This window comes from Lepeophtheirus salmonis, chromosome 3 (assembly GCF_016086655.4).
Source record: "Lepeophtheirus salmonis chromosome 3, UVic_Lsal_1.4, whole genome shotgun sequence".
Taxonomy (NCBI): domain Eukaryota; kingdom Metazoa; phylum Arthropoda; class Copepoda; order Siphonostomatoida; family Caligidae; genus Lepeophtheirus; species Lepeophtheirus salmonis.
Window position 1 is genome coordinate 28,373,137 of NC_052133.2, and position 19,532 is coordinate 28,392,668.

The following is a 19,532-nucleotide window of genomic DNA, read 5'->3' on the forward strand; positions in this document are numbered from 1 at the left end:
TAGTATGTAGATTCTATTTAATTTAAGCTTCTTTTTTTTTTTAACTTGGAACTTCAAATATATTTCGAAATACTCTACTTTGTCATTTCATTAGCTATTATTCTGAGAATAAGGTTCATAATGAATTGTAATTTCATGGAGTGTGACGTTTTCAAATCTAATGTAACGGATAAAAAACGTCTAAGTATATCTTCATTAAACATTTTGCTAATAAATACTTTCGTTATACCCTTAAAAATCATAATAAAGCAGGCCGCTGTTTAATGACTCCTTCTCATAGACTAGTAATAGATAAGTTTTTATCAAGTTCATTAAAATAAAAGTTACACATACTATTACAGAGCCTTGCAAATATAATATTAAAAAAAGTTCAATCCCTTGAGTTGTGTGCATAACGAAGGTTCTTGATGCTCAATGAAGCAGTGGTGGTGCCTAATGACCTACCTTTTCGATTAGCGATTCATTTATACAACCCATGGCTGGGGACTGTTATAAGATATTGAAAGGGATCCTTGATGCTCAAGGACGCGGTGGCAGTGGATAATGTTCCATCTTTTGAACCAGTGGTTCACTTGCACGACTCGTGGGCCGGGTGTATCATAAGATATTAAAGGGGTCAATACTCAGGATAACGGCGGCAATAAGTTTTGATCCTCCTTTTGAACAAGCAGTTCACTTGCGTAACCCATGGGCCGGGTTGTATTATAATATATTAGAAGGGGTCCTTGATACTCAAGATAGTAGTGGCGAAAGGTTTTGATCCCCCTTGTGGACAAGTGGTTCACTTGCGTAATTCATGGGTTGGGCTGTATTATAGAATATTAGAAGGGATCCTTGATACTCAGGATAGTGGTGGCGATAGGTTTTGATCCACTTAGGGACCAGCTGTCCACCCGCACAACCTGTTGGTCGAGGTATATTTTGCAAAATAGAATTAAGTCTGTCGTGACAATTTCTTATCATACAATAGTTTGATTGTGTTTATACAATATAAATTTCAATGAAAATAAACTAAAGTATCAAATTGCTTGGAATGAAATTGTATCATAATCAAATTTCTTAGCAATGAATTGTTTCATAATCAAATTACCCACAATCATTTCACCTAACAATATAAATGAGTGTAACATGACCATTTTATTATAAATTTTATAGATTGGCCGGACATTTTGGACATTCCCCGCTTAACGGGGTTTTTGCACATTTCCCGTAACATGTATTTTTTTTTTTTGGGGGCTACAGACCCTCCCCCCCTGTGTTCGCCCCCCAATAACAGCTTTGGAAGCTTACGCTTCCATGGACATATTTTATACTCCTTTGGTCACGGACCTGTAGACCATTGACTGAGAGATAAATATCGTTGCTTAGTAACATATACAGTGGTGTCGACGGGGAGACAGAAGGCAGACTGCTGATAAAATAAATTAATTTAAATTAAACCATAACACACGGCATAATTTCCAAAAATTGTACAGAAAATGTAATTACCACCACTGATCAGTGATCAGTAAAGTTGGTTAAATGGCTAATGATAAATATAGATTGCTTCAGGGCGTTGTTATTGTATGATTTCATGTCTGCAGTTGCAGGGGGAACTTTTTGATACACAATTTACATGTATAAACTTGCAAATCTTACAATATTACAAAAAATAAATAAAATTTGCATAAATTCTCCCAGTAACAGTTAACATGAAATCATCTAATAACAGTGCCCTCAACTAAAAATTTGTCACTCTATATATTCTCTATGGCTATGTCACTGAATACTACATCAACTAATTGTGAAGTTTAAATAATGTTGTATCTGAATAATTAAGCTATTATTTGAGGACACAGTCTGGCATTACCTCACTAACCACTAATAACTAAAATATCCAAAGTAAAGTAATCCATGCACTAAAATAAAAATTTATTCAGTATTTTGTTGTCAGCTGTAAATGTTTATCTTTTTTTTCCACTTGCCAGTCTTCTGAGTGTTGATTGGTTGAATTGGAATTAGCTCTTTTTAAGCCGTGAACAAAACTCCAAAGTTGGGAAAATGGGATCATTATCAACTAATTTTGAGCCTATTTTTCTATTTTCTATGAAGGAAAAGTTGTAAGATATAATAAAAGTAATGACGGTTCAAGCAAAATGTTACAAATTTGATTTTTGCTATATTGGAATTTTATAAAACGTCTATTACGAAAGGGATCCATTAGTAGGGTCGTAAATCGTAAGCATTTTTGATAGGTAAAAAAAGAAAATGAAAATTAACATCGTAATCGTGAAAATTTGAAGAATTTTATGGAAAAAATCAGCTTAGCTATGTTTGAATAGATTATCTCCAATAAGCAATAAGAGGAAGAAAATAAACACAAGCCCCACTCCGTATCAAGCAAGGACATGGCCAGGAATTACTTCGATGTCGATCTTCAATTCTACTTTGAGTTCAACAGGGACTTACACTAATAACTCCCCAACAAATCTTCAGTGTCACTCTTTAACAGTCATGAGCAAACGCACTCGTGGATACACTTTATAAATAAATGTTATCTCATCAAGAATGAAAGATTAATGATAATGGCTTCAGAAAATTTAAAAAACAACACTCTTCAGGTTTCCAAGAGCAACGAGACTTGCACACTAAAAATGCTTAAGGCTTCAACCCAACTAATAGCCATAAAAAAATTATTTGATTCTTCATTCATACTGTTATATCATCTTATCTGATAATTAATTGAGTTACAATTTGGACAATAGCTGACATATGAGGTGGTATTATTCTTATGAATGAAACATAATAAAATACTTTATTATTCTATTTTGGATAAAATAAGTAACAAACAAAAATTATATATAGATAAACTTTGAAATGTAATTTTGTGATTGTAAAATTAATTAGTGCATTTGAATATGGTAGAACCAAATAGTCAGGAAAAGTTATAAAATGAAAAAGTAAGACTGATAGTATGTCGAATTGACTTTCAATCAGAATATGATAAGTCAGTGAATATTTAACCTTGGATGTGGGACTCATGGGCAAATCTCTTTCACTGAGCATAATGTTCGTCAGCAGATCTCTTTCCGTGGAAGTGGGATTCATCGGCAGACCTTTTCCCATGAGCATGATGTTCTTCAGCAGATCTCTTTCCATGAGCTTGATGTTCATCGGCAGACCTTTTTCCATGAGCATGGTGTTCGTCAGCGGATCTTTTTCCATGGAAATGAGACTCATCAGCAGATCTCTTTCCATGAGCATGATGTTCATCAACCGATCTCTTTCCATGGAAATGGGACTCATCAGCAGATCTTTTTCCATGAGCATGGTGTTCGTCAGCGGATCTCTTTCCATGGAAATGAGACTCATCAGCAGATCTCTTTCCATGAGCATGATGTTCTTCAGCAGATCTCTTTCCATGGAAATGGGACTCATCAGCAGATCTTTTTCCATGAGCATGATGTTCTTCAGCAGATCTCTTTCCATGAGCATGATGTTCGTCAGCAGATCTCTTTCCGTGGGCATGATGTTCATCAGCAGATCTCTTTCCATGAGCATGAAGTTCATCGGTAGACCTTTTTCCATGAGCATGATGTTCGTCAGCGGATCTCTTTCCATGGGCATGATGTTCTTCAGCAGATCTCTTTCCATGAGCATGATGTTCGTCAGCAGATCTCTTTCCGTGGAAATGGGACTCATCAGCAGATCTTTTTCCATGAGCATGATGTTCGTCAGCGGATCTCTTTCCGTGGAAATGGGATTCATCAGCAGATCTTTTTCCATGAGCATGATGTTCGTCGGCGGATCTCTTTCCATGAGCATGATGTTCATCAGCGGATCTCTTTCCATGAAAATGAGACTCATCAGCAGATCTCTTTCCATGAGCATGATGTTCATCGATGTTCATCAGCAGATCTCTTTCCATGGCATGAATGGGATTCATCAGCAGATCTTTTTCCATGAGCATGATGTTCGTCAGCAGATCTCTTTCCATGAGCATGATGTTCATCAGCGGATCTCTTTCCGTGGAAATGAGACTCATCATGATGTTCAGCAGATCTCTTTCCATGAGCATGATGTTCGTCAGCGGATCTCTTTCCGTGGAAATGGGATTCATCAGCAGATCTTTTTCCATGAGCATGATGTTCGTCAGCGGATCTCTTTCCGTGATCTCAGCAGATTTCCATGAGCATGATGTTCGTCAGCGGATCTCTTTCCATGGAAATGGGATGTCATCAGCAGATCTTTTTCCATGAGCATGATGTTCGTCAGCAGATCTCTTTCCGTGGAAATGGGATTCATCAGCAGATCTTTTCCATGAGCATGATGTTCGTCAGCCGATCTCTTTCCATGGAAATGGGACTCACCAGCAGATCTTTTTCCATGAGCATGATGTTCGTCAGCAGATCTCTTTCCATGGGCATGATGTTCATCAGCAGATCTTTTTCCATGAGCATGATGTTCGTCAGCGGATCTCTTTCCGTGGGATTCATCAGCAGATCTTTTTCCATGAGCATGATGTTCGTCAGCGGATCTCTTTCCGTGGAAATGGGATTCATCAGCAGATCTTTTTCCATGAGCATGATGTTCGTCAGCGGATCTCTTTCCGTGGAAGTGGGATTCATCAGCAGATCTTTTTCCATGAGCATGATGTTCGTCAGCGGATCTCTTTCCATGGGCATGATGTTCGTCAGCGGATCTCTTTCCATGGGCATGATGTTCTTCAGCAGATCTCTTTCCATGAGCATGATGTTCGTCAGCAGATCTCTTTCCGTGGGCATGATGTTCATCAGCAGATCTCTTTCCATGAGCATGAAGTTCATCGGTAGACCTTTTTCCATGAGCATGATGTTCGTCAGCAGATCTCTTTCCATGAGCATGATGTTCGTCAGCGGATCTCTTTCCGTGGAAATGGGATTCATCAGCAGATCTTTTTCCATGAGCATGATGTTCGTCAGCGGATCTCTTTCCGTGGAAATGAGACTCATCAGCAGATTTTTCCATGAGCATGATGTTCGTCAGCAGATCTCTTTCCATGGGCATGATGTTCATCAGCAGATCTCTTTCCATGAGCATGATGTTCGTCAGCAGATCTCTTTCCATGAGCATGATGTTCGTCATCTCTTTCCGTGGAAATGGGACTCATCAGCAGATCTCTTTCCATGAGCATGATGTTCATCTCTTTCCGACATCAGCAGATCTTTTTCCATGAGCATTGTTCCGACTGATGAGCATGATGTTCTTCAGCAGATCTCTTTCCATGGGCATGATTTTCGTCAGCGGATCTCTTTCCGTGGAAATGAGACTCATCAGCAGATCTCTTTCCATGAGCATGATGTTCTTCAGCAGATCTCTTTCCATGGGCATGATGTTCTTCAGCAGATCTCTTTCCATGAGCATGTTGTTCATCGGCAGACCTTTTTCCATGAGCATGATGTTCATCAGCTGATCTCTTTCCATGACCGTGATTCTCGTCGGTGGATCTTTTTCCGTGGGAATGGGACTCATCTACAGATCTTTTCCCATGGAAATGGGACTCATCGGCAGATCTTTTCCCATGGAAATGGGACTCATCGGCAGATCTCTTTCCATGGAAAAGGGATTCCTCTGTAGACCTTCTAGTCAATAATAATCCATTGGCTTTAAATATAGGCTCAGAATTGACTAAGAGAATTGTTGTAATTATGAATATAAACTATAAAAAAAAAGCCAATTAAGTACAGATTATCTTTTTTTTTCTCCTTTTTTTTTGTATGTTGATTTAATTAACTTACCAATGAGAGTTTCATTTTACTTTTAAGTATATTATTATATTGGTTCTATTGGTTTTAGATTGAGTGAAGGTCCTTTTGTAATGATTTGATTTCAAAAGTACTAGGTATTTATATACTAAATGTATGTACCTACACGTATATACTTATACAAACATCCCCTTTCAACCATTGATTTTTGGTACGCATTTCTTTAACATCGTCTGCCTTTGATATTTTGTTTTATCAAATCTAATTTCAATTAAATGTTATAAATCATTCTGATGCCAATTTTCTTATAGCATAAGATTCATTCCAGTCGTCTAGGACAAAGTTTTAAATGATGAACTTATAAAAGAAGAGTTAATCATTTTTTTTCTGTGAATATACTTCCTTTTTTTAATAGAATAGGGAGAAGGTCAGGTCAAATTAGCATTGAATCAGTTTGTGTACTTGGTTCATAATTCTTCATTTTCAAAAATTATAACCTCTTCACTTAACTACGTAAATGCAGCCCATACTTTCTTTATAAGTTTCATCCAATTAATATAGTTGATTGTGTGCCTTTTTGAGAAATATATGCTTTAAAAAATACTAATAGAAAAAATCTGCCAAATTAAATTACCAGAAATTCAAAGAAAAAAATTAGCTGAAACTTTTCATATAAGCTCATTAAATAATACGGTTTCAGGACCTATAAGGAGTGTTTCCCTTTTTAAATTACATTTCCAAAGAAGTCACTTGATTTTTAGACGAAGATAAGCTTTGATTTATTTTATAGTGAACTACTTTTTATGTTGTGTACAAAAATGTGTGATACACCCATTTGACTGCATTGATGGGATCAAAATTTTATTATGTAGTTAATTTTGAATAACTTTCGATTACAAAAATTGAAATAAAATAAGTATTACTTTTAATATACAACCAAATATCTTGCCTCCAAATATCTTGCCTTCAGATAAGGATTTAAACTCAAGACTCAATTTCGACTCCAGTTTGTATTTTGAAGACTTGAGACTTGATTTGAGCTCAAAATCAAACACTCGAGACTTGACTTCGATTCTGAAGCTATGACTCAGGATTTTAATTGGTCCATTTCTTAACAAACTTTCTCACTATCGTTTCATTTTTTTAAGTTGATATAAAGGGGAAAAAATACTCTCGAGTCAGAAAAGGTAGCAAAATATTACCCTGTCTGCTTAACAGGATGGAAATTTGGATGAGGCTATTATTTTTGACTTATAAGTGTTATAACTCATCAATAGCGGGCTCAAGATCTTAATACACAAATAATATTAGTTTATGTACTTGAAATGAGCTCGAAAGGAGTTTGAAGATTCGAAATGAACAGGATAAAAAAAGAAGTAAAGACTTGAACTTCTTTTCTAATAATCAAAGCTTTGCTCAAGACTCAAAACACAAGACTTTGGACTCTTATTGGACTTTAACAAGAAGTAAAAGTAGAACACCTATGTAGTCCATTTATAATAATTTCCTTTTAGTATTAAAGTTGGACATCGAATTTACATCAAATGTATGTTACAAATGGGTACAAAAACTTTCCTAGGGGAAATTGCCAGTTAGGAAAATTGCCCGTATTTTGTTCGAACTTCATGATGAATAATAACACATTATAAATTCACTTAATATTATTTATAAAAAATATTTTGTTTGTTCCATCTCTTCAAGTGTGAGTAATATTATTGCAATACAATTTCCTTGGAAATTTTTTAAATTCAATTCAATCTTCTAAGAAATGGATCGGGAGGATTGGTAAGGGGGAAATAAATAGCTTAGGGTCTCTTAAAATATGGTTGAATACCTTCCGCCTACTGATTAGCCCGGGGGGTAGTGTGGGATTGCTAAAAACCACTCCCAATTCATCTAATAGATCCAAGGAACGCCTCTAATACCAAAAAATAGTTCAAAACCCTCGGGTTTGACAAGGTATTGTAGGACACCCCTGAATCCTTAAAAACTATCATGAAGTTTGAACAAAATACGGGCAATTTTCTAAGTACCGTTACAAATATGTAGTCTAATCCAGGGGAGTGTAAACTTCTCACAAAATATTGTTGTCGAAATGAAAGCCATTTAGAAACAACTCGCATTCAACATCTTGTAAATATATTGAGGGGCATTAGGGGGATGTACCAAGACAAAATTTACTTGCTCCCCTTCCTAACTGAAATATGAATATAAAACATAATTTAAACATTATTCTTCTAAAACTGCAAAAAAAAATAATAATAATAATAATTGTGCCCTCCAGACCATAAATATTTGATTTACTAAAGGTTTCAATTGTGTTACTCTTGAATTGAAATGATAAGATTTAAATTGAGGTATTTGTATACATTTGTGATGTTGTAATGTTCATGTAGTAGAATGCATTATATTTCGATACTTCGGTTCACAGACTAAGTGTCGAAAGACAAAGCGTCGAACAGAAAAAATGCCAAATGGACAAGGTGTCGACAGTATAATTCACTAATAAATCCATGGGCTATTTATAAAAAAACTATATTTTTATAGATTCATTAAAATTGATTTGGAAAAACTTAATAGTAAATTGATGATGAATCAATCGTGGTATCAGTTATTAAAAGAGGCATGGCTGACATTCCCAAGATAATCAGGGGCAATGCTGTGAGGACAGGTAAGCTTGTAATACTGATAAGGCAGGACAGTGAACAATGCCAAGTCTATCGTGGAGATCATTGGAACTATGCTCTTTTCATGGGCTTATGAGTAGTAGAGTACAGCTAGGATCTGACAACAAAATGGAACTACAACATACACATCCAACAACATCTAAAATTTGATCAACGATAATGTCACAGCTTTTTTTTTTTTTTTTCAGGAGAATTCTGCTGGCTAAATCTGTCCTAGGCAACTAAACAACCTTTAGGTGATTCAAATGATGCTCTTTGAAGTTAATTTCATTTCCAAGACAATACTCCAATCAGAGTGAATCTAGAGACAAAATCTCATCAAGACTAGCTGTTTGATGTTTCGTCTTAGATTTGTAGACTGTGGCTAAAATTTATCAATCTTTGCTTTAAAAATTATAAAACAATATCATGCTCTATATTGTACTTATTAATATTGAGTATTGATACTGTTGATTTCTAATGTTCAACATTAAGTGCCGACTCTTGTACAATATACTTCTTTTAAAGGGTATCGTATTATATTTTAAATAATATAATCTTTTGTCTAAATTATATTCGATGGACTTCTTCTTTAATTGTGACAAGTCAATTTATCATATCAACATTCATTTTCTTACAACCAATATCAATTTTAGAATTTTAAAAAATCGATAGTTTGTCCAATCGGCTAGCAATGTTCAGCCATTCAGTTATCCAATCAGTGTCGATTTTAGGGGGGTGTTGTTAATATTTTTAAATTAACAAATTGATGGATCAAATATTAATAAGGTAAATTTTTGTATATATTATTTTAAAGAAAAATGCTACACAAGATGGAAAATAGTGATGCAGTTTTTCTAGAAAAACATCAAAACATATTAACTCCTTATCAGAGATGATCAGTTTACCTCCCTATTAACCAGATAGGAAGCCCCTGGTTTTTTTAATATAAGAAATAGTTGAGAGGAAGGGCAATGGAGTCTTCAGAAAGAGCAAGGACAATCTTTGTGTCCACATTAAGCCATCTTGGGATAAAATCCCTGAAGAAAGTTGTGCCATGAAATCGCCGTAGCTCATGGATAACGTGCTCGTGATAAATTATTCTCTTGAACTCAATGTGCGTAGGTTTGCGCCCAGGGGATTCCTAAAGAAAGAAACTTTATGTATATGGACTTCACTCAAGATTCCTAGGTCAGATGGAGTAAATGTAATACTATAAATATCACTTATACTTAATCAGTACAACTCCATCTACCAATTAAAGAAACATTTAAAAAACCTGAGCTCCCTACATGCAAAGCGTTCGGCAAAGGTCATCAAGGCCAAAAGTAGTCATCCCACATAAACTTTGTACACATAAATCTTTGTCAATCAGCAAATTCACAAATTTAACATGGGGCTGTTTAAAAATGTCACCTTTTAATATAAAATGAGTTGAGTCCAGTTACGCATGAAAGGGACAAATTTTAAGAATAATATGCAGTAGATTTGTAAATAGTAACAATATTTTTGAAATACATAAAAAAACATTTATGTTACAAATGCCAAGGAATTGATCAATGACTATTCAATTATTATGATTATTTGTGGATATTAAATGGCTACTATTTGAAAAATGATTATTCATTTACGTATCTATGGTGGAGATCAGTTCCATTCAGTAAACACGGCATTAATCATGTTCCTTGGATGTAATACTTGAGCTAAGTCACACACAACAAACAATGGATCCTTATACTTACACTATGAAGATACAATGAGAATACCCTTTTTTAAGTGTAAAATTTGCAAAGAATGTGTGAATGCAGACTTCTTATGTAATCATCCTTACAATACTCGTACGTACTTACATAAAAATCAACTCATTAAAACAATAAATTGAATCTGCGTCAAGTCATGCATTTCATGATAACTTACTTTAATTTAACAAGCTTCCATTTTTGTAAATCCTTCTAATTTGTATCTCTATAAAACTATTTACTATATATTTATGTAACAACTTATGCAAATAATATATGATTATTATAATGAAATTCGTAGTTGCTGAATCATAGTTGGATCCGTTACTACAGCAAAGATTTAATTATAAATTATGATATACTTAAAATGTAATAACAAAAATAAACAGAAACTGGGTTCTTGTTATTGGTACATGCTCACGCCTGCAAAATTTAATTAATACAAATACATTGTTATTTCTTAGATCAAAATATATGTTTATGATATACATCATAGAGCATTATACACAGTACACTCGCTGACTCGTTATCATATATTCAGAAATTCATACAAACAAACTTTACTTTATTATTATAGATAATTGTAAGGAATGGTTCACAGAATAATGACATGAATTACTTAGGCAGAGAGCTTTATAGAAGGATATTTTACATCTTGTAATTCAAAAAATATCATTTAACGTATTTCAACTCTACCGGATTAAATGAAAATTGATAATATAAAAGTTAATCAATAAAATTTTTAGATTAGTAGATAATTGAAATATTAAATAATATTAGGTAAATTAATGAAGAAAAATCTGTCAGAATACCAACAAATGGAATGTATTACTTGACTATAATTCCTATTTATAAAGTATTCAAGAACGTTTTTCAATCAAATGTTAAAAAAAAAACTATGTATATTTAAGTATCCAAGACAACAAAATACAAAATAGATACATACTGATCAACTTTGTGGAGACAGTATCTTAAAATCTTCAATTGTTTGTAAAAAAAAAATATCTTTCGATCGAAAACCTTAATTCATTCTGCCAAGATGAAACATTTTCTTAAGTAAAAGCAAGTTAAAACAACGGTTAGATAAACTCACAAATCGTGCGGTACACTTAAACTTACCTGAGGACACACTGTTTGGGAAGCACTACTCATTAGCACTTAATGTTATCTTGTTTGCATGTGGTAATTTGAATTCTATCAATTTAATCATTGTTATTCTAAGATATTTGAATATTTGGCTGAATTGCCGTTAGATCTAATCAGCCCAAATGTTACCATCTGATTTATACACTTCTGTCCTCAGCTACCGTCGAGAGAGCATTTTCTAAAGATGGTCAATTATTTAAGGATAAAATATGTCAGAGTTTAAAAGATGAAAACTTTGAAAAAAAAAGAAAATAACTTTTGTTAATGAATCAAATATGTAATAGTTAAAACATTGGATTAATCATTTTTGGACTTTTTTATTTTAAATTTAATTTTAGATCTTTAAGTTTTATTTATTCTTGTACCTTAGTTCTATTCATTTTTGGAATAAATGAATATATAAAAATTAATTGCAATCATAAAGATTTGTCAAATTCAAATACTCATATAAGTAATATAAGATATATATACATTGCTTTAAAAAACGAGCGAGAGATTTCTTGAGGGGACTTATGCTCTGTGATTACATGACCTAAATTGTAATTTATCAAATATTTGAAGAGGTTGATAAATTTGGGGATCTGTTTCATTTCTAAAGCAAAAAAGCAGACTACCCCCGCTTGTTATAAGATGAGTATCAGACGGTCAAAATCTACAATCTATTTTTTTTAAATATCAAAAAGGGATACTATTTTATTTATTGCAAAATAAGTAACTTATTCTTTTAATTTTGTAAGATTATAGAAAAAAAAGACCTACGAACGTTTGCATTAGGTTCAAATTATTAACTTTTTTACCTAGTTGCCAAATTTGAAGCAGTATATCTCGGAACGGAACTTTTTTTTTAGTAATATTTCTTGAATACTCTCAAATATAAATCTTTTTTCAAGATACGACGAGAGAAAATCTGTTCTTTCAAATTTATAGTCTTTGTGTCTAAAATGTTTGCTACATAATCGTAAATTGTTACTCTGTTCCTAATCTTTCCTATAAGTATAACAATAGAAACTTTTAGTATTGATACATTTTCTCAAAGTTAACATAAATATAATTTAAAAAGAAATAAGTAAATAGTAATCGCTAAAAAAATCATATAATTATTTGATATCATGGTAGAGCATTGACTCAACTATGAGGGAGAGTTTCATTTTTAATTGGTTGTCTTTGACAAAAAATGTTGTCTTCCTTGTATTTCCGGAGTAACCTAATCTATTCTTTGGAGAATAGCCTGAATCAGGCACTGTCGTCAATTAATTATGAATACATACTGAATTCCAATACATTAATAATTAAATACACAATTTTAATTCCTTTCAGAGCCAATTCTTCTTTTCTATTATTAGTAATATTTTTCCACACACAACAGTACACAGCAAATATCACTAGTAAGTTATCTTTTTTATATGTCACAGTTAAGGCTTTAAATTAAGTAGCAAACCAGGAACGTTAGCCTGAAGAAAAAGTATGGTGAGTATTTTTCATATTTTTTGGCAAGATGTCGCTTATCCTATGACGTCATTCATATATTTTTTACTGAATACGATAATGCAGTTTCATCTATGTTCTAGTGTTATAAATATTTATATAGGAAAGTTGATTTAATCATTTTACTTTTTAGTTAAAATTAATTGCATCAGATGAGTTAATTAATCTATCGGAGTCTTCTGATAATGATTCAATCTGCAAGCTCTGAAACTTGTCCTTTAAAGAAGCAGACGAGCTTTTTGATCATGCTAAGACTCATTTTGAATGCAACAAAAAATTCTTCAAAAGCTTCGTCAATCTCTTCCGAACATTTGCAAGGATTGTACGGCTTTACTGCCGACTTTTGAACACCTAGTTAAACATCATTGTCTTCATGTTATGAGAGAGTTTGATTCCTATCAGGAGGTCACTGAGAAAGAGGAATACTATGAAGTCGAAGAAGGTAGCCTCTTTTTCTTCGAAGTCGTCCTTTGTAAAATGAGGGTCAAATTTAAGGGACTCGTGCTCTCCTATCATCCGGGAATTCAATCAATATTTAGAAATTCATACTGATGCTTCAACGTCTGGGTTTGACATCTCTTTTTCGGATGGGAGGTTCAAGAAAAGAGAATTGTCTTCAGAAGAGATAAAATTACGCATCAATATGCCTAAAGGCATAACTTTTGCTCAAATTATTCACAAATTTGCCTTTACTGTCTTTGATTACAATTGTATACCTACGGAGATGCAATCAGGAAAGCTGGATGCAACGTTTCAGCATCGCTATTGTAAGGTGAGTTTTTTCAATGCAGTTCAAAATATCATTTATATTATTAGATAAGTGAATTTTGATCTCCGTTTTTCCTTGAAGTGATCCACTCACTCCCATTGTTTGCCAATATATCTTCTGGATCTTCGTTTTCTGTACCAAGTTTTCCCATGGAAGTCGATGAGTGCTGTACACGAATTTTTTGCATGAAAAATTGACCTTAAATATGCTCTTATACCAGGAGCTTGCAAAAAATGATTTTGACCGTATAATGTTTTAATATAAATTCAAATTAGTAATAGATACATTACATAGTTATGAACGAGATTTATAATTTAAAAACTAAAGGAATTGTAAATATATTGTTTTAATTATACACATTCATAGTACACAGGTTTCGTATAAAGGGGGCCTCACCTAAAAATGTATTTGTGTAGGGGAATAGGTAAAGTTTGGGAAACCCTGGCTTAGGAAATATTATAGCGCCCGACAAGGTTAGTCGCGGACTTGGATACATAATCTACCCCACCCCTTCCCTCTTTTATTTGCACCGTGTGGTACCTAAAACTACTTTTTCAGATCCAAGTGAAGCCCTTAGTTATTTGGAACTCAGATACAACTGTATCACCCTGGCTACGTAAAAAAACCATTAGAAAACGCTTCAATTGAACAATAAAAAAATGCAGAAAATTAACTTATATATTAAAGCTAATTTATTTTTTATAAGACCATATATATAATATTTTCTTTTTATATTCTATATAGGAACAAAAGCACAAGAACAGGACCGATAAGCAATATATTGCGGTCTTGGTTCGATTTTGTCGGTTCCAGTTCTAGCAGTTCACGAATCGAAACTGCTTGAACCGCTAGATCGATATGGTACAACCTTGCTGATTAGTTTTATATCTTGTAGATAGTAGGTGGATTGTTAATGAGAAGATCCTCCCCTGTTGTCATGCATGTGTGAAGAGAGAATCTTCCCATAAATGAATCTAAAGCTAAAGGGTAAATAAAAGCTTCACAGCAAACAAGTTGAAAAGAAGGAACACAAAACAAGGATAATTTATAAACTATATTTATTTTAATTTGTTATGGAAAATATATCCTTTATCTGAGGTAAACTCTAACAACTTAATAAATTCCGAAGTCAATAACGGCCTCTACTATAACCATATATTGAAGGTTCCATCAATATCTCTCCATGGACGTCTCTAAGCTTCAGAATAAGAGACGCACACCAGCTCCCTAAAGGGGCTGGATTTTTTGCTGCGTATTATTAAAATTATTCACTGTTTAGAAGAAGTACTTAGTCTTGGTGTGACGACGTTATTGTTTTCAATAAATTAAATAGTGATTATTAATTATTTAATTGTTTCTTCTTGGAAAAGAATGGGATGGAAATGCTGTGCCCAAGATATAGACAGGGGTATGACGGTACCCTCAAGACCCCTGACATTAGTTATCACAAGTTTCCTGGTTTCAATGTACCCCATAATCCTCATCTTCAGTCATGCTGGGAAAGGGCAATACCAAGATCAATCACGGATCTTAAAAACAAAACAATCATTTAGACAATAACAGAAAATTCAAGTTTATGTTGCCTACATTTTAAAGAGAAGACTTCATTACTAACTCCGTTGACAAGTAACATGGAAAGGCCGAGAGTATAGAATACAACTTCGTAGTCGGTAAAGCAGCTCAAATTTCTCGTAATTGATGTATTATTCATTAATTTATGACTTGTAGACGCTTGAAAAATGATGTTGTCCCCCCAGTTTGCCCAAAGCAAAACAATGTCATTCTTAAGCCTCCGGACTACCTTTCCTTCTCATCACCACTACCAAGGCCAACTCGAGCTTCCATTAGTAGTCAAAGACTCCAACTTGAACACCAACATCAAGAGGCCTTGGAGTCTGAAATGTTCAATGAGGAAGAAGTGCACACGTCAACTGATATGTTTGATAAGTTATCACAGGAGACATTGCCATCAGGATTTCTTCTTATAAAAAGCACCCAAATTGTTACTCGTAAAACTTGAAACTACTGAGGACAAGGGTCTAGAAATCAAAGCAAGCTTGGAAATCGAGGACAACCTCACCTTCAAAGTTTTCCTACGACATCAGAGGATTAGCAACACTTCAGTCTCTCACTGTCTTGGATTAAAATCGAATAAGATCAATTTCGTGACTGAAGCTTTCAATATTGCTGCATATCTTGGATCAAAGGAGCAATTGACTCAATATCACACGCTTGAAGTCATTATGAGCTTGTTGCATAGATTGAAAGAATCCCAAGACTTGGAGACACCCAAAACATCAAAGTTGGAATTTTTAAGTTGACACTACTTTTCTAGACCCCAAAAGCGAAGAGGTACAGTGCAGGCCTTCTTTCTGTTTGTCTTTTGTGGCAGAATATGAGTACTGCCCTCTACGACCAAATTTATAGATCCAATACTCTTACAATTCCATGTCCCCGGCATCTTAGTGCACTTTCAAGGGCTGTAACTGTGGAGGCCGGTTTGCCAGTTTCAACCTTACAATATTTAAGTACCAGAATAAAGGACCTGAAGAGAGGAGAACGAAATGTGACTCTCATAATTGATGAGGTCTACTCTGCTCAAAGAGGTGAGTTTGTGAGAGGCAAGTTTCTAGGAACTGAGAACAATCAAACCACTAAAACTGTCCTCACCTTTATGATGAAGTCTGCTGGAGGAAAATACATATATGTTGTATCTCTTATCCCGTGGTAAATTTGAATGCCGAATTCATCTTTAGGCAATATATAGTCATCATGCAAAGCACTATACTAAATTGGATTTATTGTTGTAGCCTTATCTGTCGATAATCACCCAGCCAACAGGAACTTTTACTCGCAGCTTCTTTGTGCTGGTCATCTACAAACATCAATAATTCATCCTCACAATAATTATCTCAAGGTGCATCTCCTCTCCGATTCTGTGAACAATTTCAAAAATATCTATATTGTTTTCAGTCTGGCAGTATAGAGTGAAGATTCAGCTGGTATAGACAACTAAGCGGAGCTAATGATTATATGTATTAGTGTTAGACAGATATTGGAGGCAGAAAAGAAAATCAGGGTAAAGTGTCTCGTAAAATTTAATTGTATGACTATCTTTGAGATTAAGGACGTGATGGCTGATGTAGATGAGAATAAAGTTGAAATACTTCCCATTGATTGGGAGCCTTCAGACCTAGAGAAAATGAGCAGCATTGAAGAAAGTAATGCATTATATTTTGTTGCTGAATACATCGCATTCTCTCTTAATAAGAAAACGAAGTGTTCATCATGCAGATCTCTTTTGGTTGGCAATGACTCTCCATTTAACACTGGCATAAGATTGATGGCTGAATCCGAAGAGGAACAAGTTAACTTGGCTAAGTTGATAAAAATTATGAGTAGAGGAAGGCTCTCAACTCCACCCGATATCCTATTTCTTACTTGTCTTTACGCTCATTCTTTATTTATCTTCATCACCAACGTACAGAAAAGGAAATATTCACTTATTAACACCTCGAACCTAAGAGCTTCTTTTGTAATTACGTTTCGGGGTTAAATGCAGAATACTTCTAATTCAGGTATTGAAGCTATGAATGCCATTGTTTGCAGAAATGGTCACAAATGGAGTAGTTTGCACGGCAAGATTTCACTAATTCTCTTCAATGTGATAGGCAAGAATTTGGCTAGTCAACTAAATGATAGGGTCCGTCAAGAGAGCAGAAAAAGAACTTCAAATCAGAATACAGCTAAGAATGTCAAGTCCTCTTCAAGAAAGATTTCTAAGCTTCAATCAGGCTCTACTTAATTATGTACATTTTAATGTATTACTTGAATTCTCTTTTATTGTCTAATAAAAACAATTACCCGTTCTAATCATATTAGTAAGGGTGATAATTTTGGTAAGAATAGAAAAGCGTGCGAGCAGAAGAGAAGAAATACTTATGGCATCATTGATTAAATAATATACATCTTCTTCTATCAATCAAGAACGTCATCATTCCCGCCTTTATTATTCAATATTAATATAATATTAGATGGTGATAGTCGATAGAGAACTGAATAAAATGCCTAAAATAATGTCTGGATTTATGAAAATGGAAGCCCAGGAATTTGGGAATTACTTACCAGATGAGAAACAGATGGTTTGTCGGATTTGTAGAAAAAAATGTGCCTTTGGTCTCCTATCTAGAATTACACAACACTCATTATTCTCATCTCATATCAAGAGAATGGATATTCATCTAAAAAATCAAGTTAATGATGAATACATCAAGTCAGACTTTAACTCTGATCTCACAAAGATGCTTATTGCACATAACCTTATCAATTGCTAATCATCTATGTTCAAAAAATTTATGGAGAAATACACGAGTAAACCTATCCCTTCCCGAGGAACCATCATTAAATTAATGGAGGATGTTGGTACTGATGTCATTTATAGAAATACATATAAAAAACTTTTGAGTCATCCACACCAAATGACGATCAAGTTATCAGTAAAAAGTATTTACGAATATCGAAATGAAACTCTGAATTTTGTACTATCTAACAGTAAGTATTCAATCTTTTTTTTAAATCTAACCATAAAATATGATTCTATTTTAGCTAAACATATCAAGAATTATGATACACAACTCATTAAATAGTAAAAACAACTGCTTAAATGGTCACAACAACGGGGGTAGTAGCTTTGGATGGTTTGCAACTAGTTTGTCTGAGACTACTTACTTCGCTTTAAGACTTGGGTATGATAATTAGGTTTTCCAATATTACATAGTCAATAAATATTACTTTTTTATCATTTAAGGCTTAGCTATGGTTGATGGGCTCCAAGAAGTGGTGTTCAGAAAACTCATAAAAGGCAAAACAACTGTTTAAATGGTCACAACAACGAGGGTAGTTACATTGGGTGTTGCATTATAAATAACAATTGTGTATATCCTTCATGATAATAGTATGTTGTTATATAAGCATACCTAAATAACGGGGAAAATCTTTTTTGGTGCTCTTAATAGGGAGTAATATCGCCGGACATTACTACATAATTAGCTTTTGCTCTAAATCTTTAAGATTAATTTATTTCTAACATTTTTTTATTAATATATTTATTGTCTAATTTTATGATTTTGACATTTACTTTATTATTAATAATTAGTTAGATCTCATCGGTAGAGATATATCTATCCTGTGCAAAATTGTATATAGCAACTTCCACATGAAGAAGAGGGGTGATTATCTTTTTGATTAAACTCCACGTCTCGCTTGTGTATTGCAACCTAAAGTTATGACATATTTAACTGACTTCCGATGTTAGAACAAGAAAAAATTATCTGGATCAATCTATTATTTCAATATTCTGTATTTATAATTTATTATTATTAATAGTTATATGATTTTAATTGTTTAATTTTGTATATTTAACTTAAATGTTTAATGGTTTATTTTTTAGTATGTGGATTATATTTAATTAAAGCCTTTTTTTTAAACTTTGAGCTTCAAATATATTTCAAATACTCTACTTTGTCGTTTCATTAGCTATTATTCTGAGAATAAGGTTCATAATGAATTACAATTTCATGGAGTGTGACGTTTTCAAATCTACTGTAACGGATAAAAACGTCGAAGTCAATTATACGTAGTATATCTTCATTAAACATTTTGCTAATAAATACATTCGTTATACCCTCAAAAATCATAATAAAGCAGGCAGATGATAATCACATCAGTATTTTAAACAATGATACCATATGTCTTTTTTTCCCCCTCCTCCTTGCACGCGTTTTCTCTACAATATTCCTGTCCTTTTTCTTGTTAATCTTTAGACTTCGTTGTGTATATATATTGGTCATTTTATTCATTCAATGAATAAATTTTGGCTATCACATAAAAATAGAAATGTATAACTACGCTTATAATTACTTGGCAATATTATAATACAGTATCAAATAAAATACTATGTAGGATTTTAATCATACAATAAATATATGTAATTCATTTTCAAAAT

General features: G+C 33.5%; 1 protein-coding gene and 1 long non-coding RNA gene across 2 annotated transcripts; one reads left to right on the plus strand and one right to left on the minus strand.

The window, feature by feature from the left end:
- Positions 1 to 2,752: 2,752 nt before the first annotated feature.
- Positions 2,753 to 4,471, minus strand: LOC121115344 (uncharacterized). Its single transcript, XM_071887267.1, has one exon. It carries the CDS (start codon positions 4,121 to 4,123, stop codon positions 3,035 to 3,037), a length of 1,089 nt encoding a protein of 362 aa, XP_071743368.1. The 5' UTR covers positions 4,124 to 4,471; the 3' UTR covers positions 2,753 to 3,034.
- Positions 4,472 to 10,143: 5,672 nt separating this feature from the next.
- LOC121114840 (uncharacterized) lies at positions 10,144 to 19,046 on the plus strand. The gene is made up of 4 exons (XR_005863354.2): positions 10,144 to 13,531; positions 14,273 to 18,079; positions 18,134 to 18,273; positions 18,336 to 19,046. It is a non-coding gene; the product is annotated as an uncharacterized lncRNA (long non-coding RNA).
- Positions 19,047 to 19,532: the final 486 nt, after the last annotated feature.

Excerpts from the sequence above, each read along its gene's own strand:
- LOC121115344 (XM_071887267.1), bottom strand. The coding sequence starts at position 4,123 with ATGCTCATGGAAAAAGATCTGCTGATGAATCCCATTTCCACGGAAAGA.